This window comes from Halichoerus grypus, chromosome 3 (genome assembly GCF_964656455.1).
Source record: "Halichoerus grypus chromosome 3, mHalGry1.hap1.1, whole genome shotgun sequence".
Taxonomy (NCBI): Eukaryota; Metazoa; Chordata; class Mammalia; order Carnivora; family Phocidae; genus Halichoerus; species Halichoerus grypus.
In genome coordinates, this window is record NC_135714.1 from 146,152,245 (window position 1) to 146,166,131 (window position 13,887).

The window sequence follows — 13,887 nt, forward strand, 5'->3', positions numbered from 1 at the left end:
GGGTTGGTTGCCTAAGCTGGAAAGAAGAACTTAATCAGTTAGAAAGTACAGACTAAGGTCAAAAGAGAGGTAAAGTCTTCTTTCAGGTTTTTGATTGGCATTTAATTGAGTCTGTAGTTCAGTTTGAATCTAATTCTTGAACATGGTATGCTCCTCTATATACTTGAGTCTTTTTAAATGTCTTCCAATAAAGTTTTAGTCATTATTTGTCTTCATTATTTGTTACACTCATTCCTAGGTTATTTTTATAATGCTATTGGTATTTAATGCTATTTTTATCTTTAAATTTAATATTCTATCTGCTGGCATATTTTGAAATACAGCTTTTGAAAATTGATTTTTTAAAATTCATCAACCTTGCATAACCCTAATTATAATGACCTATTTGTGATGTCTTTTAAGTATATAGTCGTATCATTGGCAAATAGTGACCATTTTGTTTCTTCCTAGTCTTTATAGTTTTCCCTACCCTTTCCCCTCTTGCTTAACTGCACTGGCTAGGTCCTCTAGTAAACAATTGAATGGAAATGGTGATTGCCGGCATTTTTTGTCTTGTTCTGATCCTGAAGTTTCACCATTCAGTATTCACCTTCAAATTTAAGTATGATGTTAATCTGAGTTTTTGTGTTATCTTTTATCAGATTAAACAGGTTTACATCCATTCCTAGTTGATTTAAGAATATATAATTTAAAATCATGAATGGTTGTTGAATTTATCATTTTCCTTCCATTTTTTGCAATGATCATTTGATTTATATCTCCTTTGTTTCTGTTAATAAACAGTTGATTTTCAGGTGCTTAAGCCAACTTGCATTCCTTGTATAAACTCAGTTTGATCATTGATGTAGTAGTGCATTGTTTTAGGTTTTCTTTTATATATAAATTGCTGGGTTTGGTTTACTTTTGTTTAGGATTTTTACATCTGTTCATAACGGATTGCTGGTAGCTTTCCTTTGTCATTCTGTTCTCATTTTGGTATCAAAGTTATATTCCTCTCATAAAGTGAGTTGTAGATAATGCCTTCTTTTTCTAGTCTCTGGAGTGGTTAATAAAAGGCTGGCATTATTTTTTTCTTCCTAAATTTTAGTAGAATTTGCCAGTGAAACTCCAGGCTTAGAATTTTCTTTGTAGGAAGGTTTTAAATTATATTTCGAATTCTTTAATAGTTATAGCACTATTCTGATTTTCTGTTTGTTTCTAGATCTGTTTGATAAACTGTATTTTTTTCAAAATTTACCTTTTTACTTAAAAATTGTATTGGTATAAAGTCATTTGAATGCCTGCAGTTACCGTAGTCTTGTCTTCTTTTTCTTCCTGATAGTGGTTATTTGTGCTCTCATTGTCTTCTCCTTCCCTCCTTTTCCCCTTCCTTATCTTCTTTGCTGTTCACCTTATTAATCAATATCACTGTAGATTTATCAATCAGTCTTTCCAATGGACTAGCGTTGCCTTTGTGTTTTTTTTTTTTTTTAATTTGTATTTGTTTTGTGCTTCATTAGTTTCTGATCACATTTTGTTCTACGTTCTTTGGGTTTATTTTGCTGTATTTTTTTTTTCCCCTAACTAATTGAAATGAAAGGTTAGCTTCTTAATTTTAAGCTTCTTTTCAGGTGAATACATTTATGTGAATGTCCCTCCCAATACTGTTTTTATCTTCATGTCATAGGCCTTTATTATTATCACAAATTAAAAATAATTTCTAACTTCCATAATGATATCTGTTTTGACTTACAGATATTCAAACATATGAGGAATTTCTGGTTGTTTCAAGTTGATTTAAAATAATTAAAAATAATTAAAAAATAATTTCCAAACATAGGAGGAATTTCTGGTTGTTTCAAGTTGATTTAGAACATTATTGCGTTGTCAAAGAATATACATCGTGTAATATTGATGTGTTGAAATTTTTTGAAACTTGCACTGTGGCCCAGGAAAAAGTCTGTTTTTTGTCGGTGTTCCCCCTATGCTATGGAAGAGTAATGTGAAGCTTTTGGTTAATGTTTTTCCTCTATGTCCATCACGTAAAGTTTGGTACTCTAGTGTTGAAATCTCTTGTTTTCCTACTGGTTTTTCTCCCTGTTTGTTTCTATCAGGTGATAGCAATGCATTAAAAATTTTCACTGTATTTGTAGACTTATCTACTACCACTTCTTGTCATTCTGTTAATTTTTGCTTATTTCATGTTATTAGGTCATTTCTTCCTGGTGAATTGAACCACCTTATTTTTACTTTTAAGTGACTCTCTTTATTTCCAATTATACTGTTTTCTTTAAAATGCCCTTTGATATCAATATAGCTCCCCAGTTTTCTTTGGATTAGGGATTGCATGCTCTATTTTTTTCAATCCTTTTGCTCTCAGCCTTTCTGCATTGGTATGTTTTAGCTGGTATTCTCATAATTACATAGTTGGCTTTTAAACATCCAATGAGATAGTGTTTATCTTTTAAATGGAATATTTTAGTGTATTTACACTTAATGTAAATATTGTTATATTTACATTTCAATATTTCTAAAACTTAGAACTCTTAAAATAGTCTTTTACTCCGTCTTTGTACCAGTTTGTATACATGCATGAGGATATTTGACAAATTTCTTTTTTTTTTTTAAGATTTATGTATTTTAGAGAGAGAGAGAGAAAACATGACTAGGGGGAGGGGCAGAGGGAGAGGGAGAGAGAATCTCAAGCAGACTCTGTGCTGACTGTGGAGTCCAATGTGGGGCTTGATCCCAGGACTCTCAGGTCAGGACCTAAGCTGAAACTAAGAGTCGGATGCTTAATCGACTCTGCTACCCAGGCAGCCCTTGACAAATTTCTTTTTTTTTTTTTTTTAAGATTTTATTTATTTTTTGACAGAGAGAGACAGCGAGAGAGGGAACACAAGCAGGGGGAGTGGGAGAGGGAGAAGCAGGCTTCCCGCTGAGAAGGGAGCCCGATGTGGGACTCGATCCCAGAACCCTGGGACCATGTCCTGAGCCGAAGGCAGATGCTTAACAACTGAGCCACCCAGGCACCCCAGAACCAGTACTTTCTTACCATTGCCTTAAAATAATTATGTGACTATTTTATTTTTTTAAATATTTTATTTATTTGACAGAGAGAGACACAGTGAGAGAGGGAACACAAGCAGGGGGAGTGGTTGAGGGAGAAGGAGGCTCCCCGCCAAGCAGGGAGCCCGGTGTGGGGCTCAAGCCCAGGACCCTGGGATCATGACCTGAGCCGAAGGCAGACGCTTAACAACTGAGCCACCCAGGCGCCCCAACCCTTGACAAATTTCTTGCGAAGGAATTGCTTAGACATTAAAAATATTGGCCATTTTGGTTCTTTCTTTCTTTTTTTTTTTTTGTATTTTTTGGTTCTGATTTTGAAAAATGATCATTGTGTGATATTTATGAAAGAAACTCTTCTTCGTGTTTTTAATCTTAAGATACATTATTTGGGTAACCAGATAGCCATGTTGAGAACTATAACATTTTATGTTTGTGAGGTATGAATATTGCAAAAGCATTCTGTGTTTTTTCAGTTTATTTTCTGGCTTGTCATTTCTGAAGAATTTCCACGTCCTCTTTCTTTTGTGCTGCAGTAACTTTGCAGCTAACTACGTAGCTTGAATTGATTGTCTTTCTTGAAAGCTTTGCTACCTTTTTTTTTCCCCCTGATGCTTTTGCTCAGGGAGGAGAATTGACAAAGTTTAATGTCATGTAGTGTGTCAAATATAAATGTAAAGCAGCTAAACTTAATGGAATATAAACTAAAGTTAATCTGACACTTCTAGTAGTAATATATTCAGTTTGAGGAGTGAAGGATGTAATTTTTTGTTAATGTTTATCTCATATAAGTGATTTTATTTATAAGCATTTCTTTAAAAAGTATCTTTTTATTATAGAAAATTTAGAACATATCCAAAGGTACAGGGAAGAGATTATATACCTTTTTGTTCTCAACACTTAAATAATCATCAGTTCATGGCTAATTTTGTTTCATCTTCTTTCTATTATTTTGAAATACATCTGAAGCATCATATCATTTTAGATAGATACACTTTCTATTATTTTGAAATACATCTGAAGCATCATATCATTTTCGATAGATAGATATTATACTGATAGAGTCTCACCTTGATCAAACTTTAGTCAGGCTCATCTGGATTCTCTTCCCAACTAGGTCGCAACTTTGGTCTTATGAGTCTCTTTTTATATTGCTCCGTTTTGGCAATAATCTTGGTCAAATTGGTTTAGCCAGAATCCTGTACCCTTAACACCCTTGGGTTCCTCATCCCCCACCAGCCTCCTGGTGATATCCTATCACCCTGGGCTGCCTTCAGCAAGAACTCTGTTAGATCTGTTTAGCCAGAATCCCCCTTACCCCAGATGTTTCCTCTTAGTAATTTTCCATCCATTCAACACTCCCAGCCCCTTCTCTTTGGCTATAAATTCCCAGTGTTTCTTGTTGTATTGGGAATTGAGCCACATTCTGTATTGAGATTTTTTTTTTCCCTTTTGCAGTAGTCCTGAATAAAATCTGTTTTTACCCTTTTTAGCTCTTGTACAGTTATATATTTCATTATGTATCTCTAAAAGATAAGAATTCTTTTAAAGGCTATTATCACATCTAAAATAAATGATTGCTTAAAATCACATATCGTTTATTTTCCGTTTCTCCCAATTGTTTCATAAAAAATTGTACTTTGAGATAGATGTATCTTTTAAGTCTTTTGTTTTGCTTTGTTTTAATTCCTTAGGTTTCCCCCCTTCCCTTTTTTTTCTTACTATATATTTGTTGAAGAAATTAGGTCATTTGTTTCGCAGTTTGGGTTTTCCTGATTATGTTCCTGAGCTGTCATTTAACACGTTTCTCTGTTTCCTGTACTTCCTGTAAATTGGTAGTTAGATATAAAGGCAAAAAACACTTTTTTCTTTAAAGATTTTATTTATTTTTATTTGAGAGAGCATGAGAGGGAGACAGAGCACAGAGGGAGAGGGAGAAGCAGACTCCCCGCTGTGCAGAGAGCCCCACATGGGGCTCAAGGCAGGGTCCATCCCAGGACCCTGAGACCGTGACCTGAGCTGAAGACAGACGCTTAACCAACTGAGCCATCCAGGTGCCCCCATTTTTAATTTTTTTTTTAAAGTACTTCTAATGTTGTAGATTTCTTAAATCATGTGTGTTAGAAGGGACTTAAAGATTGAGCATTGTAATACTGTAGTTATATGTGTATAGTTAGAATACTGTAGTCATCTGTTCTACCTCCCTGATTTACACACCTCAGAGAGGTTATGGTTTATCTGGAATCCCACATCAAGTTGAGGTTAGAATCGAAGGTGCATTTGGAAGTAGAAATATCTTCCCCTTCTGAATTTTTAAGTCCTTTTTTGTGTTGCCACTTTAGTGTTTTTGTTCTTCAGATGTTCCAGAGTATCATCCCCCTATGGAACCCCCCCATCTGTGCCTGTGAATTCTTAAATTTGTCTTTTGTTCTCTTTCCACTTGAGCCCCATGCTGACTGTAATTCAGTTTATTAATCTGATAATGCCTAATCTGTGTCAAAGTCCTCTTTTGCCACACCTTCCAATCTACCTTGTCCTTTTCTAAAGTCCTTTAGCCTGAGTAATAATTCTTTTACTTTAAACAAAAGTGCAGCCATGGACCCCTTAAACATGAGAGATTTGTTTACTTTTGAAAAATTTTTTAACCCTTAGATTTATTATTACAAAAGTAGCATAATTATTAAAAATTTCAATAGTAAGTAATATATTTGTTTAAAAATTAAAACTGTGGAACTACATAAAGTAAAAACCAAATGTACCACGATCCTCCCCACTTCTACCTCTTTCCTTCCTTATTGATAACGATTATTAAGAGTTTGGTCTTAATAATTTAATAATTCTTTGTGTCTCATTCTAGACTTTATACAATTTATATATTATATATTCTCATATACATATACAAAAGTTCTGTTCCTTAAAAATAATTCAAAATTTTGTACTTACGTTACGAAAGTTACTTATGCAACATGGTCAGTATATTTTATAGGGAAGGTATTCTTCCTCCTCTAGTTAATGCTAGCTAGCTCTAATTTTCATTTTTCCTTTAAGACTAAGTTGTGAATCAGGAAAAACAAGTTAAGAGAGTGCCTACAAATACCAGGAAAACTTATAGATAGATTTTCATTTTACATAAAGGTGTGGAACAATTGTGTAATAAAAACTAAGTTATTCATGAATGCTATATGGCATATATTTTTTAAAAGTCTTATAATAGTAGAATTTACATACCAAAGGACCACAAAGGAAGACATTTACGTTTAGTTGATTTGGTAAAGTTAGCTCATTGTCAAAACTTTACTTGTTTAAAAAAAAAAATCAAAATTTGAAAAATACAGAAAACAAAACAAACCCCACCCACAGTCTTACAGTAAATGTTAATAGCCAAAATCAGAATTAGATAGAATATTCTTATTGTAGTCTTTTATCTAGCCTATATTTCTCTCCTAGAATCCCTTTTCCCAAATCTCAGGTGAGATTTTATAAGAAGGGCTAGCTTCCTCCGAGGTTCAAACTTTTTGAAATATAAAACTTTATTAAACCTATTTACACTTTGAGACACATATTACTAAAAGCCTTTTTTTTTTTCCCCTGAAGCACAGAATCTTTGTGAGGCAGGAAAAGTAGGAAGATAGGAGAGAAAAATCTCCTACCTAGTAGATCTTTTTGCATAGTTTCACAAATAATAGCTAAATTACTTGGTATGTTGATAAGTTTTCTTCTCAAAAGCTAGAATGTCTTACTAGCTAGTTCCTTAAAGGGAGGAAACAAGAGGCTGCTGGAGGGGATTAGGGGGATAAAACACTATTCAACTGTTCAGTTACTAAATTTTTTAATCCACAGAAGTCTGTAGTACATTTCACATCATTAAGAATAGACTTTTAAAACCAAGTCTCTTGAAGCCTTTGGCATGTATATAAAAATTAGTAAATTTCTGTTATAAAAGCATACACTCTTACTAGTATGTTCCTCCCATTTTTCTACATCAGAAATGAAAAGGGGCATTGTCTACATCCAGTATTTCCTTTTCACATCTCCGTATTACTTTGTGTCCCTTATGTTTATCTTAAAATGGAAAAGAATGTTTTTATTGTTTTGCTATAGTTGCCACTGATGTTATAGAAGCTGTATTGTGAGTGCTTTAAAATTCTCAAACCAGTTTTGTCTGTTATACTTGGAGCTTAGTCATCATCATACGTAGCAGGACCTGATTAAGAAGGCTGTTCCGCCTCTAAGCCTTGCTAGATTGTAGCCACTAGCAACCAGGCTGCAATAATTTCCCTTTGATGACATCATCCACTGTGGAAGAACCCAGTTGCTTCAGCGAGTCGAACTACATACAGTTCTAACCCTCATCAAATATGGCATCTCCCTCGCCTGCTGCCGCAGGGGTGGAAGAAATGGCAGTGTTTTTTTAAGCTAGCGAGCTTTTCTTTTTCTTTTTCTTCTTCTTTTTAAAAATTCTAATCATGGATGCTTCTTCCGATCCCTATTTGCCTTATGACGGGGGAGGAGACTGTATTCCTTTGAGGGAATTACATAAAAGAGGTAATACCATCCCTTGCTGTGAAGCCTCTGTTGGTATGTTTTGCATGTGGCTGGGCGGTTCTCTAGTTTAAACAGGTCCTGGATTGTCCTTTAAATATTGCAGTATGTTGTTTAGTTGCCCTGGAATGTTAGTAAGGGGCAAATGGAGCCTTCTGAGTAGCTAGCTCTGTAGTCGTCTCTGATTGTTTTCTCTGTGCAGATTAGTACTGCTTCAGATCACATCGGACTCAGACTCGGACTCTGACTCCATCTTCTATGTGAAAATCCTCTTTCTATTTAACTGCGAAAATGAATTAATCCGCTTTTACAGCTAACTAGAGTCATGTTAGCACCTAAAAAGTAATGTTTTTCTTCCTTTGGAAAACTTATGTGTTTCCTTTAATTTATACAGAGAAATCAAATGTGTGTCTGTGCACCTGTATGTTTCAGCTGCTGCCAGTTACCATGTAGCTTTTGCCACCACAAAGTAAATTTATAGTAAAAGCTCTGCCTACATTTTAGAACACTTTAAGATGGCAATAAAGATGAACAATTTTTATATTAATATTTTTCATTTAATAGGTATTTTAGCTGATTAACATTAAACTACATTGTCTCCTACAGGTATTTCATAAAAATTGATAAAAACAATGAGGGTAATTTTTACACACCAGAAAAAATAATAGTCAATAATTTGTAAAAACCGGAAAAGCACCCAGCATTCATGTAAATCGTTTGGAAGGTACTGCCTGGGTCTTCATAAAACTGATTACATGTTAATAAAACTGTCCTTTTAAAATTTTTCTTAAACTAATCTAAAAATAGACTGGTTGGTAGTTGTTCTAGAAAAAAATTGAACCTCAAGAAAAATCTCTTAGCTAGGTGATTTCATTTTTGAGCCACGTTAATTTGAATTACTGCGTGATATTATAAACTCATTTTATGTTTTAACCCAAACTTTTATTTATGAAGCAAAAAAGGAAGTCATGATTTTCCTGAGCATATTTAGCCTGCTTTATTTAAAATATAATTTGTATTCTGATAACACCTTTTTTTTTTTAGTATTCAGTTCCATTAGGATTAGACAATGTTAAGGTATTCAGCAAAAATTTATTGATTGCATTGTGTCTGCTAGACACTATTTTAGGCTCTGAACAGTTGTAACATAGAATATCCTATAGTATTCTGTTGTTAGTAAAAGCTTGCTTTTCAGATTTTGAGAAAAACTATATGAAGATCATGTTAACATATAGTGTACTTTCTCTTACAGAGTTGCTCTCAATAAAATTTCTCTATATAAGTATATATACATATTTTAAACATTTGGGGAAATGTTTTAGATATAAAAGCATAGAAAGAAAATGAAAATTTCTCATAATCTTACCACCCAGAGGTTTTTTGTTTTGTTTTTTTAATTTTTCAATTCTTCATATGTTCATAAACTCTCCTTTTTCCTATGTTTTCATTATTCCTTTTCTGGTAAGGATTTCTTTAAACAGGAAGCAACGTGAATGAATGGTGACTGTTCAAATGTCACAGTATTTGCTAATCAGTAATTAAACTGTAAAACAAGACAAACTGTGTTTTCTCTGAGCTATTACAACATCTGTTTGTTGATGGTGATAAACCAGAAAACCTGCGCTTGGGAAATTTAAATTCCCAGTGTTAAGCTTGACAGTCTTTGACCGAACTTACTATGGACTCCATTTCTGTATGAGATATGCAAATAATAAGAAATAAGCTAAAGCTTATGTGAGAGTAAGGCATGGTTATTGATGTGGTTATTACTAAAACATAAGCTTTTTGTTTCTCTTACAATTTCATAAATGTGGGTCTTTAGGAATCTTGCTTAAGGTCAATCAGGCACATTCTTGACAGCCCAAATAGGTTCCTTATCCCTTGATGAGACTTACTGTAATAGAAACCAATCTTATTTGAAAGTAACCTTGTGTCGTTGTAGTACAGATCAGTCAGTTATTAGGCTCACTTGACTGTGCTGTGGTATCCCAATATCTATGGGTAAGAGGTTATTTGTTTTCCATAATTTATGACCTATTGTAGACATGGGTCAACACAAAGGAACTGGAGATGTAGAAACAAGCAGCTGGCATAAATCAAGAAAACTGAATCAGCTTTCCTGTAAGGGCAAAATTATAATGACTAGAAATATCTCTTTAGGCTGATGAAGAATGAAGAGGCAGATAGTCAAAATGTAAAATCGTAAAGGATATCAATAAAGTAAATATGAATCTGTTACTGAATCTCTGAGCACTAAAGTTAGGGATTACCTTTGTGGAGTAAATAAAATTCAGTTCTATTTTTCAAGGTGAGATGGTAAATGATGAAGCTTCCTACTTAAGTGGATAATATAGAGACTGGAAATGTAAGTAAATTAAACATAGAATTAATTAATAGTTGTTGATAGATTAGAAATTAAGATGGCATTTTAGAAATAGCCATTTTTGAGATAAATTTCCTATACAGAAACTATCAAGTTTTTTCATACAGTGTCTCTTCCATTTTTATAAGGAAAAAAAATAAAACACTTGGTTCATTTGGATTGTTAATTTTAATACTTTGACTTTTTCTTAATTTGTTCATGAAGTTTAAGTAGTTTGGGGAGTTGAATTCTTTTCTTCTACCAGGCCTTTCTTTTGGATTTGATCTTTTGGACTTTGAGCCTCCTTTTACTCCATGAGAGAATCTTTAAAAATTATTTGAATATTAAATGTTTCATTCAAGTATTTATTGAGTTCTTGTATATATAAGGTACTATTAGGTGCTGTGGAGAATGATGGTGGTAGTAATAGTAATATTAATAATAGCTAATACTTAGTATAGAATTTACTACTGTTTGCCAGATACTTTTGTAAGTGCTTTAGGTATATTCATTCATGTGTAACAAATCATTTAATTCCTCCTCATAGATTTGTGACTTAGGTACTATTATGATCCCCATTTTCCTGTTGACAAAACTGAAAGAAATCATAAAGAGAAGTCAGGATTCAATCCAGATGATAAGGCTTATACTCCAATTACGGGGAAATACTGCTTCTCACTATGTATATCCCTGTAATACTTGGCATTTGGAGCCTGGCAGGGGAAAAAAAAAGCTTCCCAAGTTTAAAAACAAAGAAACAAAGCCCAAGGAAGTAAATGTATTTCTAGTGAATGGTATAGAGTGCGTGGTCTGTGGGATTTTAGGGGAGGAAGAGATCAGTCTCCTTTTGACAAGTGCTATTCAAAGTAGGCCAAGTTTTCAAGTGCACAAGGGAATTTGATAGGACACTCCTGGTAGAGAGGATAGAATGAGTAAATGCTCTGATGGGAGTAAATGCCTAGTATGTTGTTTCCTGATTAGTTTTGTTTTATCAGTAGGTCAGTTAAGGGGGCAGTATAGCTAGGCAGAAGAGTGCCAGATCCTAGAGGAGCTTGAATGCTGGACTATTGATGGTCTTAAAGCACAAAATATGGGGACTTCCTATTGGAATAAATGTTTGGGGTCTTATTAAGTTTCTGCCTGAAGTTATTTCGTGATATTCTTTAGCTCAGAAATGTATTTGAGTAAAGCTTTTTTGTTACTGTTATAATAGATGAGTTTTTTCATTTTTATTTCCTCCAAAAAGTATCATTAGTTAGCATTTTTTGCACATTATTTGGAAATCCAGGTGTTAGGTGATATTTTTACTGCCGAAGTGTCATTCTGTAGGCTCTTTTTTTTTTTTTTTATGTTTCTCTGGGTGTCTTACAACTGACTTTTCTTTTTAAGTTTTTATTTATTTGTTTGTTTGTTTGTTTGTTTGCCAGAGAGAGAGAGAACAAGCAGAGGGAGCGGCAGGCAGAGGGAGAGGGAGAGGCAGACTTCCCGCTGAGCAGGAAGCCTGATGTGGGCTCCATCCCAGGACCCTGGGATCATGACCTGAGACAAAGGCAGATGCTTAACCAACTGATTCACCCAGGTCTCCCCATTCTCTGTAGGCTCTTTGTAAAATGAGCTTAGGATCCAGGTCCTTATTTTATTTCCATTACCTCTTTTAGCCAACTAGAAAATTAAATCTCTTCTTACAGATTTATTCATCTAAGTGTCTGTAAATTAGAAGAACAAATATTCTTTATTTGATGTCAGAAACTCTTTGTATTCTAAAACAGTAGTATAAAAACAAAGCCTGTGTTTAAATTTATTTTGCTCGTAGTATCTGAATTTAAAACCTTCAATAAAATCTGGTTCATATTACATTACTATCTAGCTCTAATTTCTAAAAATAACCGACACTTTACTATGATTTTTTTTATACCTCACGGCTTGTTGTTAAGTCAGAAATGCTTTGTGTATCAGGATTTCAAAATGTGAGCAGATCTCCTGCCATGTTGAGTAGGTTTGTAATTTTGGCTATTTTCCTGGCATTGAGGTCTCTGCTTTGTGCCTACACAAAGCCACAGGAGACTGGTGGCTTAAATTATATTTTAAAGTTTTGGTTTTGTTTTTAAATAAACATATGTTTAATTTGTAATTTTTTGGAGTCCATTACAACCTTAATTAAATCAAAAAGATTTTGTTTCTGTCGTTTATTCCTCTTGCCACTTAAGAAAGCAAATTTTGTCTTTTATTCATGTAATATACAAATTATCTTACATTCAGAGATGATAAATGAACATGAAATTTGTTTCCAATTATACACTACCCACTTTATCATCTCTACCTAAGGATGTAGGCTTTTTATTTTGGGATGGCAATGGAGCAGAGAAGAAAACAGTGAATTGAGTAATGGACTCCGCATTGCTACTGAATGGTTGTGTATCTTTGGTCAACTTCTTTGGAATTTGGTTTTAATTTCCAAGTCTTTACAGTTTAAATCCTAGTTAAATATGACTGTGGATGGCAGGACAAATTTCAAGAGCATATACTTTATTCATTTCTCCAGTGGACATTTAATTGACCACCTACTAAGAACTTAGCACTGTGCTTGCCATACCTTTTTAATCTTTCATTTGGGAGTCTGCTAACATTCTGGAACTTCCATTATCAACTTACATTTACTTTCTCCTCCCTCACCAGGATGACCATTTCTTATCAGTAAGGTCACAGAGGGAAGGAAAAAAAAAAACAAAAACACAACGGGGACTAGACTTCCTGTTCTTAATATACAGAAGAAAGTGGGTAGTCAGAATATGTAGAATTTTGGATTTCTGCCTGTCTTCCTTCATAATTAAAAAAAAAGTGTATATGTTGTGTGTATGTGTGTGTGTGCTTGTGTGTGTGTGATAGGATAGTAGTTTGCGTTATGACTTTAAATGCCAAGGATCACAGCTCCCACATCTTTTGAGATGGAGTCTAGACATAATAAGTTCTAGTCTTAGTAAATAAATGTATACCTACTTTTTCATCCCAGCCTACTATTTGGCTACTCCCTTGGAGAAAAGACAGGCTGCTGAACATGTGTGACTGTGAAATTTACTAATAAGCTTAGTTTAAGGAGTAACAGGTACTTTTTTTTTTTTTTCCAGTTCACTTTAGCAAATATATATTGAGGGTTAGTGGGTGGGAATATAAATGTTTTTTGTGGAAAAGCAGATAATTTTGTTAATGTCTGTATTTTAGTTCAGTGTTTGTCAAATTGCAGATTTTAACATGTTGGTCTTGAAATCAACTGGGTTGTGACTAGTATCAAAAAAAGAGAAAGAAAATAGTAAAGTATGACTGTATTTGCCAAAAAGTAAGTACACTAAGCTTTGGTTTTACTTGGGTACATATCTGTATACTTTTCTCACTATGTCAGTGAGAAATGTTTCTTGCTATGGGCCACAGTCACAAAAGTTTGAAAAACAGTTTCTAAGTATATACCTGGAGGGGCAGTTAGCTCTCCCTGGGGTAAAGGTAGGCTTCTTAGGGCCCCAAATGAATCTGGAACAACCTGATGATGAGAATGGGATGTGTTATTGTCATAGACCCCTGCTAAAACATAGGGATGTGAGTGCTGGTAGCAAAGCAGTGCCCAAGAGTACTATTGCAACAGTTTTTCAATATAGCATTTTAATTAATATAGGACAAGTGGTCTGGAACCAAAGGCAAAGAGGGATAGTAACGGTGAAGGGTAGGATTGCATTAATTGTTTGAAAGCTAAGTGCATGTGCACAAGTGTTTTGGGAAAAGGCACTACCTAAGAGTTCTTAACTTACTAGGGGAGAAGAGTGTCCACATATCTTATAGTATACATATGTAGGCAAACTAACCATGAAATTATTTTTTAGTCAGTATTCAATAGTGGTAAGAAATGCCTTTGGAATCACACTGCTTGAATTTGAATCCCTGTTAATTAC

The 13,887-nt window shown here is 34.0% G+C and overlaps 1 protein-coding gene across 9 annotated transcripts in view; it reads left to right on the forward strand.

Moving 5' to 3' along the window:
• CLCN3 (chloride voltage-gated channel 3) overlaps positions 1-13,887 on the forward strand; it is a 92,168-nt gene that overhangs the window by 30,075 nt on the left and 48,206 nt on the right. The window contains exon 1 of one of the 9 annotated variants that reach the window (XM_036085549.2): positions 7,323-7,623. The exons of 6 other annotated variants lie outside the window; for them this stretch is intronic. In XM_036085549.2, coding sequence (XP_035941442.1) covers positions 7,512-7,623 — 112 coding nt within the window. In that variant the 5' untranslated portion in view covers positions 7,323-7,511. Of the gene's footprint in view, positions 1-7,322; positions 7,624-13,887 lie in introns of those variants that run through there. 2 more of the 9 variants (XM_036085550.2, XM_036085555.2) reach the window with 2 other exon arrangements.